The sequence below is a fragment of the Peromyscus leucopus genome, chromosome 3 (assembly GCF_004664715.2).
Source record: "Peromyscus leucopus breed LL Stock chromosome 3, UCI_PerLeu_2.1, whole genome shotgun sequence".
NCBI classification, from domain to species: domain Eukaryota; kingdom Metazoa; phylum Chordata; class Mammalia; order Rodentia; family Cricetidae; genus Peromyscus; species Peromyscus leucopus.
The window spans coordinates 76412257-76432559 of NC_051065.1; the positions used below are offsets into that span (position 1 = coordinate 76412257).

The 20303-nt window shown below is 41.8% G+C and overlaps 1 protein-coding gene across 2 annotated transcripts in view; it reads right to left on the reverse strand.

Annotated features, from left to right (window-relative positions):
* Fam13a (family with sequence similarity 13 member A) overlaps positions 1-20303 on the reverse strand; it is a 92986-nt gene that overhangs the window by 31104 nt on the left and 41579 nt on the right. For both annotated transcript variants that reach the window (XM_028895265.2, XM_028895264.2), the window contains 3 exons: positions 9529-9605; positions 8509-8551; positions 178-325 (listed from right to left, as the gene is read on the reverse strand). In XM_028895265.2, the coding sequence (XP_028751098.1) occupies positions 178-325; positions 8509-8551; positions 9529-9605 (268 nt within the window). The remainder of the gene's footprint in view (positions 1-177; positions 326-8508; positions 8552-9528; positions 9606-20303) is intronic.

Sequence of the window (20303 nt, forward strand, 5' to 3'; positions counted from 1 at the left end):
AGCCTGTTCCTGGGCTGCCTGGTAAAGGATTTTCGGTTATTTCTTTATAGAAACCCAGTTTCTTCTGCATGCATAGCTCTTACTCTCGTCCTCACAGGCATGCAGTCACACACCTTGCATGGACTTATATTGATTTTCTTTAGTGCCAAACAATCCAAATGGCAGAGGATCACTTACCTTCCCAGTTCTTCTCATCACACAACGCTGTCAGATCCAACGGGGGCATTTCAGGGACAAAGCTCTCTTGCTGATCATCGGCATCTTGATTCCTCTGTTGTTTGGTGTCAGATATACTGGGATGCTCCTGAATCTTCATTGTGGGGCTCTGCAATAACAGCACAATGTCCCCCAATAGCTACTGTTCACCAAAATGCAAAAACATTTGCAGCGATTCCACGCCTTCTGAAAGTAACCTCCCCAGCCACAGCTGCTAACACTTCCATTGCAGAAATAAAACCCGGGCTTAGATGCCCCGTGGGCACTATCTGGCTACTCTCACGAAGAAAGCCACTGTCCATCTGCCAGCCTTTAACTTTTCTTCTCGTGGGGGAGAGGCAAGATGATTTCCTTAGGCTGCTCCTCCAGATGACTTCAGGCAGCTGACAGGTCGTGAATGATTACTGACTGAGGCCATGAAGGAGGAGAAAGGAGTTTATGTTTCTTAAAGGAGCATGGCCCACCAGATGGTAAACAACAACAAAAACCTGGCTCCGGTTGCTAAGGCTGTGGCAGCAACATGGTGTGTCTGGCAAGCAGTGTCTCTGCCTCTTAGGTAAACATTCCTGCAAGGACAGGGGCAGAAGCTGGGGGCACCACACTCCTCTGAGCCCTCAGGCTTAGGTCGATTCAATGGGGCTGTTCTCTCTGGAGTGTGGGGAGAACAGACTATTTATGGAGGCGCTCTGGGTATTAAAGTATTGTTGCGCAAATTCAAATGGCTCGGGTTTGGTGTTTCATCTCGGCTAGCAGGGAGGAATAGACCCTGAAAACAAGCCAAGGTTACAGGGAGAACAATCTTCCCCTCCCAGGGAAAAAAAAGTCAGAGCTGGCAAGTCGGTGATTTGTAATTTATAACTGACAAACATGTAACGGTCAGTTGTTTTTCTAATTATTCATGTACCTTAAAGCTACATTTGGCTCTGCCATAGGCAGCATGGACACCTGGCTAGGAGGGGAACCTTTCCTAAAAGGCAGATATTTATGCTGAATGCTTCTGTGTGTATGTTTAAACTAGCACTTAAATTAATTCTTTTGCATCAACATTGTCTTGGTTTACCTTGTTCTCCTGGCATATTGTAAATGGAGCTGTTCTGTCTCTTCCTGCCTTCATAAAACCATAAACGACTGTGCTTAAATCGTTTTACTCAAAAATGTACTTTTCCCAGTAGCACAGATCTGCACAAAATATTTTCTTTGGGGTAAGTGAACATTTATTTTTAGTTATCCTATTATTAATTGAAAAAAAAAACCCAAGAACATCTGGAAATCATAAGTGAATTCACTAATGTAGGAGATGTTGTTATTCTTAAAATAAAGTGCTATTTAAGACTTTCAGTTCCTTTTAGCAGCTCTCCGACCCACTTTGAGATCACCGGGGGAATACTCAGTGCTTTTGTACTATTCTGTTTCTACTGAGTGAAGACTGGCATTTTCTTCACACTGGGAACAGAACAAAACTTCAGTGAGGTCGAGGTGAGTAGCAGCATCACGTGAAGACACCATGGCAACCTTACACTCTAGGGCATTCTGAGCATGTTATCTGTCCATTAGGAAACAGCCACATTACAGAAACCATTTGTTCCTTGAGTTTAGCCTAAGTGGACCAAGGCTGAAGGCATCAATCTGGTACCCAGCTTTTAGATGTTTTAGGGACAATCAGTCAAAAGTTGTGTGTAAACATGTGAGTTTGTATGACTATAAATGTGTAAAACAGAGGAATGGAATGTGTATACAGTAAATAACCTTGTAAAGTTCTGGGACAACCTAAGAGGTTCTAATCAAAGCCTAATCTAATAGCCAACAACAGAAAAAAGAGAACAGCCAGACAGAAGCCACCATTCTTTCTGTTGTTATAAGCCACCATGCAAAGACCAACAAGTAAAACACCAGGCCCTCAAACTGCTAGCGAGGGGACTAGGAGACACAGTGTGTGTGTGACAGGATTTTAGGTAAAACACGCTATATCGAAAGATGGGACACACTTAAGCATCATGAAAAAAAAATCAGCAAACAGAGCCATCAGTGTGTTTGCCGTTGATCATCATCAGCAGCAGTTGACTCAGGCAACAGAGGTGGGTGGAAAGGCCGTAGAAGAGGACACGTCACATAGAAGGAAGAGGTGGGCTAGTAAGAAAGCCAGCAAAGCATGGAGGAACGCCCTGGCCAGGGTGAGAGAAGGAGTTCCGAGGTGGCCAGCCCCAAGGTCAAGAAGGGGCAGGCAGACGACCCAAGTGCCAGAAGCAGAGGCAAGGCTGGCAGACCCCATATGCTGTGCTAAGCACAGCATAATTGAGTGTCCAATGGTGCTGCGTGACTCAGTGGTTAAGAGCCCTGTCGCTCTCGCAAAGGGCCCAGGTTCCATTCTCAGTATCTACGTGGTGGCTCCCACTGTCTGTAACTCCAGTTCAAGGGGATCTGAACTCCGGCTGGCTTCCACACCTACTTCACACACATAATACACAGACATCCGTGCAGGCCAAAATACCCTTACCCATACAATAAAAATAAGTAAGTCATTAAAAGTTTTAAAAATAAAGACATCATTAGGTCGATGGGGATAAAAGAAGGAAAGATGAGTATGATCGACAGTGGATGAGATGTCTTATTTTATATTGAGTGGACAGAGATGGCCTCTTTTCTACAATGAGACCTAGGCAGAGGTGTGAAGGAAGTGAGGAAATGGGCTGTCACTGGGAAGAGCATTTCAGGAAGGAGAAAGTGAGCATATGGAGCTTTGCTCAATGAGGCCTTGCTGTTTTCTATGTGGTTTACAAATAGCAAGCAGTCACTGCATCTGAAATCCAGTAAGGACAGGCCGCCAGGGTGGGCACCATTCAGTGTGGAGTAGGACATCCTGCATAGAGAGACCTCCGTTAACTGAAGCTGATTCTTGGGACGGGGGTGCACACATCCCTCTTCCGTACTCCTATCCCAGCTTAGGAAATCATGGACACACTAGTGCAGCAAGCATGCTCTGTTTCAGTGGGATGCATGCACAGCATGGCTGTGTCTTGCTGGACTCTGATCCACCCCTGAGGTTGTTGTTTCACTTGTCCTCTGGTCTTAGCAGCCTGAGTCCTAATTCTGGCTCATTGATCTATAAGGCTCAGGTGCTCTCCTGGCCTAGGGTTGCCCAATTGGCAACTGCACAAGAGGGGGGCAATGATGGCAGGTTGCTACTCAGGGGCTGCTCAGGCTCTGTAGCCATGTGCAAGAAGTTAAACTGCTCTTCCTTCCCGTAGGTACCTTGGCGGAGGCCCCTTGTCAGGCAGGCCATACTCTCTAGGAATGCTCATCATAGACACAGCAAATACTGCCTATTTGCTTATCTGTTTCTTCCCCTTGATCATTTGGGTTAACAATGTCAAGGACAGTCTCAAACACCAAAATAGTTTTGGTTTAGATTTTTGTTATTTACACATCAAGTATCTTCAGTTAAATTAAAAATAAGTCAATGGCACATGTTTCAACTCAGAAATACTTCATGCTATGATGTGAAGCACACTGAACTTCAAAATGCTGCCTCACATGAATACACAACGAATCTTTGCTTAATGGAATCATGGAGGGCTCGTAGAGGATCCAGTATAGTAGGCAGATCAGGATGGCTTCTGGAGGCAGAGACCTAAGAGTGTAAATAGCAGCTTAGCTTTGTCAAGACCTGTGAGCCAGCGTCTCTGGCCTTCCCTTCCCTTCTGTGACACTGGACTTTGCATCTTAGGGTTGTTGTGAGGAACAAAGGGAAAACATATACAAACAGATTACCCCCAGTAAGGTAAAGAGATTTCTGTTTCTCCCCTACTCCTTTCCCCATTCACTCCTTTCCCCATTCCATATGCAGGTCCAGGCCATTAACTTAAGGCTTTCGGTCTCACTGTTGAGACTCGAACCTATCCTGTTTGCTCTGCTCTGCCCCCTTCCTTGGCTTCCAATGACAGCATTTATGTGTCATGCCCTCTCTTTCCCTGGACAGGATTTGGGGACGTAGCTGAGGACTTAGCAGGATGAGGAACAACAACACTAGAGGCTGCTGGACAATGCAGCTTTCCCAGGAAAAGCCAGTCTTAACTGGACACGGGAAACCACCAGCAGTCACTGTTTGGCCGATAATAAAGGAGTGTAGACATAACACATCCCCAAGGTTCTCATCGGCCACAAGCTCCAGGGGCTTGTGGTGAGCACTGATTGTCCCATTTCTCAGGGTCAGTGAGAGCTTGGACTTGAGATGGTTGGTGGGACAAGCAACGCTCTGTCTTGTGTGGCAAGCCTCAACTTCTTCCTTTCTCTGCTTTTTCTTTTCCTTCTTTTATTTACTTACTTTTTTGAAGCAGGAGGGAAAAAAAGGGAAATAGGCTTCTATGATGAATGTTCTGTTTGTTATCAAAAGTATGCTTCTAATCACTCTTAATCAGTGGGCTTAGAAGGCATAAAGAACATAAAAATGTCTTGAAAGAATTTAACATTTTATTGACCTAGAATTCTGGAATAAAATTATCTCTTTCAGATAATGCAATGCTCTTCATACAGTTAATAATTTTTTGCTCCTCTTACTTCCACAGCAGAGACTCATTATAAGTTTATTGTTTGACTATTTCAGGTTTTATATGAACTGTAACATTTTCACAATAGAAAATTGTTTAGCTTGGGGCTGGAGAGAGGGCTCGGTGATTAAGAGTCCTTATTACTCTTTTTTTTTTAAATGTACTTTTTTGTTATTAAGAAATTTTCTATTCATTTTACATGCCAACCAAAGATCCCCTCCCCTCCCTCCTCCCACCCTTCAGACTTCCTCCCCATTCTACCCTCTATTCCCACCTCCTCCAGAGCAAGGGGTGGGAGTCAGCAGAACCTGATGTGCTTAGCTGAGGTAGGTCCAAGCACCCTCCCCTGCACCAAGGCTATGTAAGGTGTCCCACCATAGGCAGTGGGCTCCAAAAAGTCCTCTCATGTCCTAGGGGGCCCCCTGGCAGTGGGATCAGGACCCAACTCTAGGGCAAGAGTGCTTATTACTCTTACAGAGACCTCAAGTTCAGTTCCCAGCTCATCAGGCAGTTCAGAACTGTCTATAATTCCAGCTCTGGGGAGATCTGATGCCTCTGGCCTCCATGGGCATCTGCACTCACAGGCATGTCACATGCAGACATATAATTAAAACAATAAAACTAAACCTTTAAAGAGAAATGCTTAGCTTCCAGAAGGCTTCAACGTGTAGGGCACTTCCATAGTAAGAACAAGTCTAAAAATGTATCTCAGGTATACGTTTTAGAAGAGCGGTAAGGATGCTTTCTCTTCCAGATACCTGTGCTTTTCAATGAGTTTCAGAAAGAACAAACACTTTAGGCTCCATGTGTCATAAAACACTCGCCACCTCTTAAGTTACCTCTATTCATTCAGCCCACGGAAGATATTTTATTAAAGTGCCAACCTCTCCAATATCTGCCCCAAGAAACCCTACTTTCATTTGTAGCATTTTGAAGTGACTCAACTATTTTTTTTTAAATTGTGTGTCATTAAATAAAGTCTAATTCAACCCTCAGGAGAAAGGAATGAGTAACTCCTGGTGATCAGCACTTTTCCGGGACTCTCAGAGACCCTCCTCTTGGATAAGTTTAGTTGCATAATTAAAATAAAAATTTAAAGACATGCAATAAAGGTACAAGGTTATGATCGTTCTCAATACAGGCTTTGGTACAAGGTATGCTTAAAGCTGCCAATTGATATATGAAAAAAAACAAAATCACTGTTATGCCTGCATTTTGACATTAAGAGGCACACTTAGAAGTCTCTGTCTGCTTGTCTGTCCCTACAATAAGGAGCAGCTTTGAGGCTGAGGGTCACTGTCCCTCATCTGACAGAACTCTAGTCACAAAAACACCTCTCCAACCCCATAGACAGCTGACAGTTTTCACAAAGACTTTGTTGTTTGTTTGTTTGTTTGCTTTTCTAGACAAGGTTTCTTTGTGTAGCCCTGGCTGTCTTGGAACTCACTGTGCAGACCAGATTGACCTTGATCTCTGAGATATGCCTGCTTCTGCCTCCCCAGTGCTGGGATGGAAGGCATGCACCACCACCACCTGACCTCAAAGACTCTTAAAGGCCAATGTCAGTGGGAACAAAATCATTTTACTGGAAAATGAAATTTCAAAATGAATTCGTTGTAGGCATACAAATTCTGGCAAATTCTTTAGCATCAGTTTGATGCTAAAGGAGACTTGAAACAAAATAAATAATAGTTAATCAAAATTCTAGAAAGGGTGAACAAAGTGTAGACTTTTCATTTCCAGGATAGAAAGACTACTGTTGTTCCAGAAGTTTTAGGAAGTGATGTATATGATGAAATCATAGCATACCAAAACAAGGGAAAGAACATTTAAAATGGAAAACAAATCTCCCATTCTTTAATAAACAGTAGTAAAACATCCCATCAAAATAGATATTATTTCCAATTGTGTGAATTAGTGTCTTTTTCTTCATTGGTGCGGCTATGATGAGGATGACCAATAGAGCTTAGCCTCAATTTTTCACTCACCATTTAATTTCTTCTCCTATCCGAAGTGATCATGACAATGATGTTTATTAATAGCGAATGTTTACAGAGTACTAGCAGGGAGCCAGTTGCTGATTGATGCTACATATGCATGGCACATGTAAGAAGAGGACCTGGCACTCAGGAGAAGAACTTAAGATCTGTCCCAAGATTGTGCTGCGACCCAGAGACATAGGCCACTGTGAATTTGAATGCCATTTGGGATTGTGATTTACTATCATGAAGTTCATTGACAAGACTGCTCTTCTACACTTTATCACAGGACAGAAGACCTCTCCAGGAAGTCAGCATGCTTTAATGTCAAAGGGCGTTCTGTGAGTCAAGGAAGATGGCAGGGAAAAGAAGGAACATGCTCTTTGACACAATCCCTAGTGACAAGGCAAGCACCTCGGCCTCTTGCTTTGGTCCTGTGGATATTTGAGTTGGAAATAAGATATAAGGGAATTATCACAGGAGCAGAAGCTTGAATTCAAAGAAGATGATGCAGTCTCCACCTAGGTTATTTTGGGGGAGACAGTCTTGTGATGTAGCTGTCATCCTTCCTGCCTTAGCCTCCTGGGCGCTGGGATTACAGGCATGGGGCACCATGTCCAGCTCTCTATCTAGGTTGATGAAAAAGCGTACATGACAAGACCTGAGTAGAAGAAATATAAGAAATCTACAGCATTACTGGGGAAGTTTTCATTAATTTACAGTGGTTTCATGTGAGTGTGTACTTTTCTAAGGAGAAAGATGCTAAAGATTCCTTGGGGTTTTTGTTTTGTTTTTTTGTTTTTGTTTTTGTTTTTTTTTCTGGTAGAGATCAAGTCTAGAACACTGTACTTGCTAGATACATACTCTGCCACTCAGCTACACCACTCACTTCCATCTGGTCCAGCTTTTAGATTCTGCTAGACTCAAAGCTCTCTGGGGGCAGTAACTCTAGCTGCAGTTAAATGCCTATTCCCAGCACAGAATATATGGATTTAATATACAGAATTTAATAGACATTGTTGAACATGTTGAACAACTCCATTAATAAATTAGGCCAGTCCTCAGCAAGTATTAAGAACTACTCAGCTACAGAGACTGTTCTTTCAATATTATTAGTATATTTACATTTAATAATATTTTGAGAAAAGCTTTAATTTTCCCCATAAACACTAAAATTGACACTGGATCTGGAAGCATTCAGGAGGAGAAGATATACATATATAAATTTAAAATTCAGGCACTAAACTGAACCAGAAATGGGCACAGGAGGAAATGAGTCCTTGAGTCAGGATGGTGCCACCAAGACGACATATGCAAGGACAGGAAAATGAACGAAACTTGGGGATATAGACACCAGGGAGGTAGAGTTTTCATTCTGTTTTTTACTTAATCTGAAACAAAAGGAACCCCAGTAAGTAACTTAATCTGAATTTATGTTCATTTGAAAACTAATGAGGCAATACTTGTGACAGATGAGTTGAAACTCACTACCTATGTGTTTCATACGCTTAAAAGATGCATCAAGTCATAGAAACATCAAACTAGTCATTGTTTTGTTTTTGTTTTTGTTTTTGTTTTTTAGTAGAAAACCCAGAGAAGAATCACTGTCTATTACAATTTTTACAAGAAGTAAAACAATCTACCCTCCTTCATAATCACAGTCCTGTCAGTGACTTTATTGGCTCTCATCTACAGACTAGTGACATTTCAGAAGCACACTCAAGAACAAGAGCAAAGTTCCACCAGTTACACTTTTGTTAGCTACTCACCTCATAACACTGAGTGTCTCCACCACCTCTTCCATTTTCTTTGCTATTGACAACAGAAAAGTACATAAATTGTCCATTTATTTTATAATCTCTTTTATCTATTCATATTATGATTTTCTTTTAAAAGTAATCAGAGTATCTCTAAATTGAATTCTCATAAAATTCAAAAACAAAATCGAACAGAAAGTTAAGATTTAATAGACAGCCTGGAGATGTACTAATCTATGGGCATAGCAACACATGTGGAGTCATAGCAGTTTCATGACTGCTTCACAAGATCTGCACAAGCTCAAGAGAGAAAAACAATCCCAGCATTGAAGGGGAGTGTGGGGGGTGGAGTGTGTGTGTGTGTGTGTGTGTGTGTGTGTGTGTGTGTGTGTGTGTAGGAGGGTACGAGTCCCAACACTAGCTGAGGCACTATATGGCATTTGATAGCTGCTAGGAGACGAAGGGTCAGTTTTATTTAAGGATGTGATCCAAACTCCAGGGCAGTTCCCACATCCAAGAGTATTTAGACAACACACTTGGGTGTGTCTGAGTAAGGGAGAGGGGTGGATCTGGAGAAGTTGGAGGAGAGATGTTGAATATGACCAAAATAGATTTTATGAAAATTTCAAATAATTAATAATAATATTATATCTTGATTTTTCAAGACAAGGTTTCTCTGTGTAGCTGTGGTTGTCCTGAAACTCACTCTGTAGACCTGGCTGGCCTCAAACTCAGAGATCTGCCTGCTTCTGCCTCCTGAGTGCTGGGATTAAAGGTGTGCACCACCACCTGGCAAAACATTATATCCTAAAAATAATGCATGTAGAGAAAAAAAACCTGTAAGAAAATCATACCTGGATGTGATTATTAGCCATAATAATAGAGTCTGCATGCCAAATACTCTATTCACAATAAATACACACAATCCTTTCCTCCTACTCTTTTCTGAGTTCTCATAGCTCACACTGTGTTTAGTGAAGAAAATCTTTTCATGCCCTTGAAAACAGGGTGAGAAGAAAATTCTAAACTTACCTTTCATTGGACCTCAGTTCAACAGCTTCAGGTCCAGGTCTTTCATGCGACTGCACAGAACTAAGACTTTCCATGTTCTGTAACACAAAACATGTTGTTTGCTATGAGGGAAGGAAAGAAAAACTCAACAGCGTATCATTCTTTCTTTAAAATAGAAAAATCAGGAAAAAATAGATACAGACACACTCTGTTAAAATGGTTATTGGCGTAAAGATAAAATGACTCCTATCATCATTTTAACAGACGACTGATAGTGTTATGGAAAGGGTTGACTGTAACATCCACATTAGCTAAAAAAGCTTTTTGGCTAAAGTGCAAAACTCAGATTGCCAGAAAATCAGGATGGTTTGGAAATCCAATGGAGGAATGACCTCGAATCTAATCAGAACCGATGTAACAGTCACTGCTCATTTAATAGCCGTTTCCTGCTGTTGTTGTTTGAGACACAGTCTCATGTAATGTAGGATGCTCTTGAGGTGATCCTCAGACCTCCATCTTGAAAGTGCTAGGATACAGTTGTGTGCTCTCACACCCAGCTTAATATATTACTGTTGTGGAATACAATACTAATATGACTTTGAGTAAACAATAGTCTATGATGAGTAGAATGGTCTGATTATAAATCAGTTTGCTCCAAAGGGCATCTCTTGGGCTTGGCAAGTAGCTCAGCAGTAGAGCAAGGCCCTGGGTTCAATTGCCTGCATAAAAAAAGAAATGTTCTTTGCATTTCTTATCTGCTATTGGGGGAGTATAAGCTAGTGCAACCACAATGGGAATCAGTGTAGAAGTTTCTCAAAGAATTAAAAATAGAACTATCATATGACCCAGCTATACCATGATGGGGCATATACCCAAAGCACTCCATCTCCTACCACAGAGACACCTACACATCCATGTTTACTGATGCACTATTTGGTGCTGCAAGGGAATGAAGCCAGCATACATGTCCAGCAACAGAAGAATGCATAACAAGAATGTGGTTAATACACAATGGAATTTTAACCAGCTGTTAATAAAACATGAAACCATGAATTTTGTGGCAAAATGGATAGAACTGAAAAGTTTACATTAAATGAAGCGACCCAGTCTCAGAAAGACACAAATGCATCTTCTATTTCACATGAGGACCCCTAGCTTTTAATGTTTGTGTGAATAACAAGTAACGAGTTAGGAGAGTGGATACCAAATCTGAAACTAGATAGAGGAGGACAAAGAGTGTGAAGAAAGTGGAGGAGAGGTGAAAGGTGGTCTGTGGCACCAAAGAGGAAAGATGACTATGGGGTGGGAGGGCAAAGAGGAAGGAGAGAAATGGGGAAAAACACTACAATACAACCCAATTCTTCATAAGCCAATACCTTTTTTTTTTTTTAAAGAAAAAGAATCAAAGCCACAACACAAGAAATCTGAGCAGTTTCTCCTCAGTGCCAGCCACCCTGGTGTTTGAGCTATAGCTTCCCTTCCATCTGACCATCTGAAAAAGCAGCTAGTACGTTGTTACTTTTAAACAAACCTTGCTCTGTTTATATACAAATCCAAGATTCCTTTCCCTTGTGTATGGTTGAATACAGAAAGAACACATTGGCTTCTGCATTCTGTGTTTTGGCAATTAATGGTTAACTTCCCTATTCAGGGCCTATGACAAAAACAAAGGTATTGTAAACACTGTGACAAAGTGTGTTTGGGGCAGGCAAACTATGAAAGTAATGAGGGCAAGATCAGTGGTTTGTCTGGATCACATTTGCCACCGCACTCCTGGTGCCCAGCGTAGCTCAGCATGAGCGATCAATGTGCCACTGTGAATGAGCGCTGTGGCATCGTTTAGGGTAACTCAAATAACATGAAGTCCAAATTCAATGACTCAAAGAACTGGGGCGGGAGGGGGGCGGGGGGCGGGGGAGGCACATGGTATGTTTCTTGAGTATTATAGGGGCCCAGAACAGCTGCCTTCTTCAGCACAAAGCTCCAGGCTTGCTCTGGGACATTTCTTCTTCTTTCCAGTTCATAGGAGGAGGGAGCAAATGGGAGATTTCACCAGCCAGGTCTGGAAGCCACACATATCATATCTCACATCTCAGCAGGAGAGGCAGGACATGTACCGTTACCGGGCCTATGGCTACTTCATGACTGGAAGAAAAGGATGAGGATGGGAAGAGCTTGTGAGCTCTTCATGGTCCCTCTTTATGATATCAGTAGTTCTTTGGGTATGTGTGCATGTGCACGTGGATGCCTGGACGCTTGCATGAGAGCGGATTCAGATGACAGCTCTATAGGGCCACTTTCCCCCCTCCATCTTTTGGGATCCAGGGATCAAACTCAGGTTGCCAGGACATGTACACCTGTTGATCCATCCAGCTGGCCCTAGCCTACATATTTTAAGCACTAAAACATAAAATGCATGAAAGTAAAAAAAAAAAAAGGAATTTAAAGTTGCCACTGATCCTTTACTAATGAGGTCATATCACAATCTCCTTTCTTGAACTCAAGGTTAGAGTCATAGACTTGTTTTGACTGGCAGTGTTACCATGACCTTCAGCGTGACATGTTTATTCAGAGGAGGCCTTTTGACCTTGTCCTCTAAAAAGCTCTGTCAGCATGTACAGCTTTTGAAGACAAAGTCATTTTGTCCTCTAGTGTTTAAATCTGTGGGCAAATAGGTTTTGAGTCTAGTTTTTAATTCCAATCCAACATTGGTCAGAGGGGGATTTAAAATAATTTCTTGGCCAAAGCTAGCTGTATCAAGGCATTTGTTCATTTAGACTTGAAGGTTATATTTATAATTGTATCCAAGTTGAAAACATCCATAAAAGGCAGTGGGGTTAAGAACATACCTTTCCTACTGTATCTGACATTAACCTTCATAATAATTAGGAGAACAGACTATAAATAGGAAACATATTTAGAATAGTAGATATTTCAGGTTGACTAAGTGAGCTTAATGCTTATCAGGAGGCACATTTGTAAGGATTTTTCCTGCCTCTGTGAATGTGGTCAATGCTTTCTCTTGCCTCTGCATCCTTTCTCCTAGACAATGTCAAGATTTTCCTGCATCTGCCTCCCAGGTACTGGGATTATACACATTACAGGCATGCGCCACCATGTTTAGCTAGGTTAAAGCCTTCTAAATCTAATTCAGGGAACTGAGCACAGAATAAGTTATTCTTAAACTAAGACTGAATGTGCTTTTTACTTGCTTATTGTTAAGTTCAATAGCATCAGAAAAATAGCTGTCTTGAAATTTTGACCTAAATTCTTTTGAACTCAAAAATTTCTACATCAAAGATATACAGTTAACTTGTGTTGTGAAAATAAACAAAAAGCAACAAATTAAACAGCGTGTATTCACCTACATATTTATAACCTACTATGCCAAAAAAAAAAAAAAAAACCCTTTAGAAAGGAAATTTGATTAAGGTTCACAATAACTTCATTAGCTCACCAGAAAAATCTCTGTAAAATAAACAGAGTAGAAAATAAGGTAAATGTGTTATTTGTCATGATTTGGCCTACTCGTCTAGAATTCTGAGTTGACAATCTTGACTCCATCAAGGGGTAGAAACAGAGAGACAGTATAATGCATGGTTAGGATGATGGTGTGGGTTAGGATCTTCGGCTTTAAATTCTGTCTCCATCAACTGCCAGCTGTGTCTCTTCTTGCATCTTATTTCCTCTTATGAAAAACCGCAATGTCAACACCACTGAAAATGGCATCCTCCCGGGGATCGCACGACATGTTAAGCTCTTCTTAAAAGACTGGTCCTTCCTAAGGTATGATGAAAAAAAGACTTCCTCTGGTGGCAACTCATATTCAAAGTCAAGTCCTAAAAATGGCCCAAAGCCTCAAGCAACAGGGGCTCCTCCGACATATCTGACACTATGCTCTATCACTCTCCTCTCAATCCAGACCCAGCTTCTTTGCATCCTCAAAAAGAGAAGGCTGCCACTCCTGCCTGGACACGACTGTTGTAGAGACCCCGAGGGCTTACTCCTTCTTCTCTGAGGTCCTGCGTCAGCGTCATTTGCAATGAGCCTTGCCCTGCTGACCCTTCTCTTCAGTATCAGTCTTTAGCCTCCCGCTGTTTCTTCTCTTTATCCCGATTTATGGCTTTCCATAGTTGGTAAGTATTGCATCTGACCGTACTTATGAACTCGTCGCCGGTCTCATCCTCTGAGAAGGCAGACTCAGGTAGGCGGAACAAGTGTGCCTGCTTAGCCACCATTTCTGTCCTCAGTCCCCACGGCAGCGCTTGCTGGAGACGTGAGTGACTGTGCCAGTGTTACACAGTGACAGGCATTTGCACTCACTCGTGGTCCTGCATAGAAGATAACTGCTGTGTAGTTTGGGCAGGATCTGCTGCCATCTTATGCTGATGGAGTTTAAAAGCGCTGTCTGTATTGGGTGGGTGATTTGTTCTGCAGCGGCAGATGGAAGGGTCCAGTGGAGGCAGAGTGGAGGTGTACAGACGTGCTAGCCGACTGTTTGGACGCCAAATTAATTAGAAAAGGGTATCAGTCACGCAAATGGTAAGACAAGGGGGAAAGGAATCAGAATAGTTTATCGTTAAATGACCTTTTATTTTTATGTGAATGAGTGTGCATGGGAGGAGGCATAACCTTGCCAAGGTATATATGTGGAGGTCAAAGGGCAACTTGCTGGATTCAGTTCTTTACTTCCATTATGTTGGTCTCTAGAATTGAACTAAGATAGTCAGGCTTGGCAGCAAGCACCTTTACCTCCAAGCCATATTGCTGATATTGCAAGATATTTTAAATATAATAAACTACATTTGACAGCAGAAAGTTGGAGGAAGGGCTGAAGAGAAGGAAAAGGACAGAGCTTAGAACAACCAAGGGGAACACCATGTGGCTGCATAAGAGGGACACCCCAAGATCAGAAGAGATCACAGAGCAGAGGAAAAGCCAGTTTTAACATGTTGACTTTAGGTGTTATGTGAGGCAAACCTGATTGGGAACCCGTCTGCAGAGACTGCTGAAATCTTAGGGTTGGAGAAGATCATAAGAAAGGCTCTGGCCGAGAGATGTCAAGATTTGGTTAACACAGCCAAGCATGACTTAAGGAAGGTGAGCCAGTGAGGCTCCAGCAGCAGAGTAAACAGTCACTCTGAGAAGAGGGCAAGGAGAGACCAGTGTTGCAAAAAGGCCAAGAGACAAAGAGACCATGGGTCAAACACAGGGCACAGTAGGCAGCTGCAGAAGGGCCTTAAAGGGCCAGTTCATAACATAGAACCTGGGTTTCTGCAGAAAAGTGTGGGCAAAATTCGACTACAGGGCTGCGTAGGTAAAGGACTATGGCAAAAAGTGCAGATGGCTGAGTATTTGAATTTAAACCAAGGAGAGGCACTAGGCATCAGAAGCTAAAACCTTCACTATGTTCCCTTTTACCTATACTTTAGAAAATTTAGTTGCATTTAACTCACAAAAGGTCAAAAGAGATAATAATGTCCTTATTTTACATAAATAGTAACTGAAGCTTCAGCACACACCTACCTACTTGTGGCTATTTGTTTTAGCAGAGCTGGGGATTGAACCCTCAGCCTTGCACACGTGACCCACGAGCTTTAGCACTGAGCTCGACTACTCTTCTCACTTGCCTTGCTATGAAGCAATGAAGCGAAAGCCGAAATTAAGACACGACTAACTGCAAGACCCATTCCCCTCCTGTGAACCTCAGCTGAGATTTCAGACGTTCCGTGGCAGCTGCTCACAAAGGTGAGCGCTACTGGAGTTGGCTCTTACTACCTAGTGTTTACTTTTAATTCTTAGTGTTTGAAACTTAGTGTTTACTGTAGAATTATATATTCTAATAGGATATATTGGGAAAACAAAGAGAAGAAGAAGAATCATTTCTGGTAATACCATCATATTATGCAACCACTTTCAGGTAAACATTTTCTTTCAGTCTTTTTTCCAGAAATGAATTCTACACACACACACACACACACACCTCATAGCTTACTGTTATTAAAGGACCCCATACTGGAACTGCTACTCCTCACTTATGAATTAGATATTCAGTCACCTACATTTCATGCCTTTGCGTTTAGAATGAAGACAGTTAATAATACTCTCCTGTCTACTGGAAGGATTAAATTTATAAAGCACTTCAAATACAATTATCAACACTTTTCATTTTATTAGTCTTCTTAACCATAATTTCTAATGCTTACATTGTATCTTACTGAACCCACATCTGGATATTACTTATTTCTTTATCTTATATTTCTAAATAATAAAGTTGCTTCTAATTCTCTATGAGTATGGATAGGTTTGTGATGAGAGAATTAATATACAAGTTCTCTTTTCCTGTGTTTAGAAGGAAGATGCATTAGTCTCTGGTGGCTTCTAGTCACGTTGTTGACTGTTTTCTAGAGAGAACATTTTTGGGGGGATAAAGAAACTATTTTCTAGACCTATAGAGATTAGTTTATGAAAACCATATGTGTAAGAGATTGTGTGTGTGTGTGTGTGTGTGTGTGTGTGTGTGTGTGTGTGTGTGTGTATGCACATGCAGGGTGGGGAGAGTGTTTAGTAAATAAATTTTCCAAAGGAGGTTTTTGTTTTGTTTTATTTTGCCTTATAGGCTAGCCTCAGAAATTGAAAACAAGCCAAAAAAAAAAAAATCACTTGTCATTGGGTCAGGTAAAACTATTAAATGGCCTGAGATTTAGGATTTCTTTTAGATTAGAGTAAGGGGAATAGTTAAAACACAGCCCACTATCTTGGCTTTTTAGATAAGGCAGGGGTTAGCTTTTCTCCTGAAAACTAAGGGTGTAGGCAGAGTTACAGGCAAGGAGGAAGGGAAATGGTCACTAGAGATGATATGGAGCTGACACACAGCAACCCAACGCTGACTGGCAGCTCATTGCCTCTGCTTTCTTCCTGAGTGACCTGTTCCCTAGACCCTAATGATCTCTGTGTCTTCACTTCCCAGAGAAGCCAAAGAAAATGACGATGGGAGTCCTGCTGTATGGACACCAAGCCTGCGAGGGTCTGGGGAGTTCTGCACATGGTTCTCTCTTTGGCTGATCTGGGTCCGTTAAGCCTCTATGGCTGCCATTACTCTCCTCCTTTGGGAATGGCTTCTGCTCCTGTCTCTATCAGTATTCTCTTCCTAAGATCAACAGTGAGCTTCACTTGTGAATTGAAATGGCCAGACTCAGTCCACTCCTGGCCTCATCTCTGACCCCTTCTCCTTAAGACCCTCAGTGACCTAGTTGCTAAGACATCCAACTGGCTCCAACTGGCCTCATTTTCCCTCTATTTCCTGGCTACTTGTTAAGTCTCTTTTGTGTGCTTATTTTCCCATTCTCTAAATGTTGGTGTGCCTCAGTGTTCATTATCTGGGCCACTCTTCCCCCCATACTCCCTCCTTGGTTATCTCCTCCAGTGTACTGTCTTTGAGTATATCTCTGTCTGATGGCCATCACACATGTCTCGAGCCAAGGCACGTTGCCTGAACTCTAGGCCCAGAAATCCAATTGCCGCGCTGCTAGCTCCTCTTCCATATCTGACAGGACACTCCATCTTAACATGCTCCGAAGGCAACATCATTCCCCAAACGTCTGTCTTCTTCTCCTCATAAATTGGCAGCACCAGGCTCCTGCAGGGCTGGTGTGCTGCCTTTGGTATCATCCTAGGCCAAGCTGTTATCGCAGACCAGGATTATGGCCAGAGCATTTCACTGCTGTGCCGGCTTCCGCCCTTGATCACGTGTGTCCGTGTTCAATTCAGCAGTAATATCAAAATTAAGTTATCTGCATTCTCTGATCAAAGAACACTTGACTGGCTTCTCGTCTTACCCACAGTAAGTCAATCCTCCTAATGATGTTTGAGAATCCAGCTAATCTGTTCTCCCATCCCCAGAGGCTTTCGATCTGCCTTCCACAATCCCTTGGACTTTGCAGATAAGTGATCTGCTGAGGGTCTTCACACCTGTAGTTTTACTTAGATGGCCTGTTCCATTACCCTTGGGTTTTATAAGCAAAGTCAAATTCCCAGGGAGGTCTTCTCTCATCACTGCCAAAGAGATTTATGGTGATTAAAAGTCTGACACTGGCTTTATAGCTTGGAAAGAATATACTTTTTAGTCTGAATCCCCTTTTTAAAAAATGAGTTTAACCCATCAGCTTTCGCACTGGGAACAGTGAGTTGAGTGTGTAAGGTGGTGACTGTGGAGAGGTGTGGATAGGAGCATTCATTTCTCAAGATACATGTCTGAACTTTGTTTTACAACACTCTGATGGGAGATCTTTGTCCCAGCTGGTACTATAATTGTACACCCTGTCCTCTAAAATTCCTCTGATCATCCCCTCCACTTTCTTCTAGTGATTATCATGGTTTCACGCTTAGTGCTTTACTTATTTTGATTCCCTCCCCCCATAGATTTTAAGCTTCACAAAGGTAGAAATTTTTCCATTTTTCTTATTTATGTATCAAATTTCTAGACTATTTTCTGACATACAGAATGGATCTAGTTATTTCCTTTTCTTCTTAATTTAGACTTTGTATAAAAACAAATATTTCCCCCAAGTGTAAAAACCTTGAATTGGGGTGGGGAAAGTTTTTGAAGTTGGAGAAAGTGAAGTTAACACACACACACAGTGTGAGAAACACTACTCACTGTTGTGTTCTGTCATCTTTGCATGTGTTTACCTATGAATGCTGGAGTTTTAAATTCATGGAAGCACTTGGGAGGCAGTAGCAGGTGGACCTCTGTGAGTTCCAGGCCAGTCTGGTTTACAGAATGGGCTCCAGGCCAGCCAGAGAGCTACATAGTGAGACAATTAAAAAAAATCAAATAAAATTTGGGGCTGAAGAGATAGCTCAGTAGTTAAGAGCATTTTGTTGTTGCTCTTCCAGAGGACCGAGGTTCAAATCTTAGCAGCCACATCAGGCAGCTCACAACTGTCAGAAACCCTTTCTGCAGGTGATCCGATGCCTCTGGCTTCCACAGGCACCTGAACTCATGTGTACATACCCACACTTGAAACACACATCTACACATAGTTAAAAACAATAAAAATAAAACTTTAAAGTTCATGGAACAAAAAAATAAAAAAAAATAAACAAACAAACAAAAAAAAAAACAGGCAAAGACCTTTGAGAATAGCATCACTTTGCAGAGGAGTAAGTTTACCTGCCAAGTTTGCTGGCAGGATTTAAATTATTAATTGCAAAGAAGTCCACTGATCTCATTTGTGTAAATGTGATATGCGCAGAGCTTGAATGTAGAAGCTGGTGACTGGGGAGGGGCAAATTCTTTCACACACCAAAAGCCAATTGGAACAAGGAATCTCCCATTGAAATCTTTTCAAAGTTCAGACATGTATCTTAAGAAGTGAATGTTCCTCAGAGTCCCATAGCCAAACATTAGGTGGATCTCAGGCGTCCTGCAGCGGGAAGAGGAAGGATCCAGAGGAACCAGAGAGGTCAGGGACACCACAAGAACATGGCCCACATAATCAACTAACTGGGACTCATGGGGATTTGCAGAGATCGGGGAGCCTGTAGAGGTCTGACCTAGATCCTCTGCATATATGCGATGGCTGAACAGCTTGATGTTCTTGTGGGATTCCTAACAGTGGGAGCAGGGGCTGTCTCTGACTCTTTTGCCCGCTTGTGGGACCCTTTTCCTCCTACTGGGTTGCCTTGTCCAGCCTTGATGTGATGGTATGTGCCTGGTCTTATTGTAGCTTGTTATGCTGTGTTTGGTTGATGTCCATGGGAGGCCTGCCCTTTTCTGAGAGGAGATGGAGGGGGGTGGTTTTGGGGGGTAGAGAGGACTAGGGGGAGGGGAGGGGGGAAACTGCATTTGGCATGTAATATATGAAAGAATAATACAGAAACAAAAATAACTGAAAAAAGATCTTATACTATCCCCCCCCCACACACACACACATAGATAAATAGATAGATAGATAGATAAAAAGAAAAACGAAGTGAATGTTTCTTTCCACTTCTCTTCACAGTTACCATCTAGCAGCTTTACAACACGATTCCCTGTGGGAAAGTTGATGGGTTAAACTCCTGTTTTTGTTTTTGTTTTTTTAAAAAGATTGAAACTAAGAAGTATATTCTTTCCAAGCTGTAAAGCCAGGCTTCAGACTTTTATTCACTATAAATCTCTTTGGCAGATAAGCAAATCATGAGTCAAATAAAGAGTTAATGGGGTTACTTTACTTAATTGTTTACTCTTCAGGGGCTAGAGATGTGATACGTGGGCTCAACACATGTGAGGACTGGGTTAAATTCCTTGTCTATCTGTTTATCTATCTTTGTCTCTGTCTGTCTGTCTGTCTGTCCGTCTCTACACACACACACACACACACACACACACACACACACACACACACACACACACATTTTAACAAAAGAGGAAGAAAACTTTTCACTGATGTTAATATAAAAATATGTAGTGATTCTTCGTCTTCAGAATGTTATTAAATGTATTTCTAATTTGTATTATACATGCTTTACTTAGGGGAAAATGTAGAATTTTTCTAAGCACATATAGAAATTAACAACGGGAAAACAGACAATCTGTAATTTTAATAAATGTATAGTCACCCTAGCATGAAGCAATAAAATAGGTGAATGATAAAGGAGACTAGTGAATCTACACCAGACAGACACTCCATTTCCACCTCTACTGGGGTCTCTAGTTCTGTTATCCATTTATTTATAGGGTTGTTGTTGTTAATTTTGCCTTTCTAAAAAAAAATAGCAAAAAGGAAATCACAAGGCAGATTTGGGGTTTC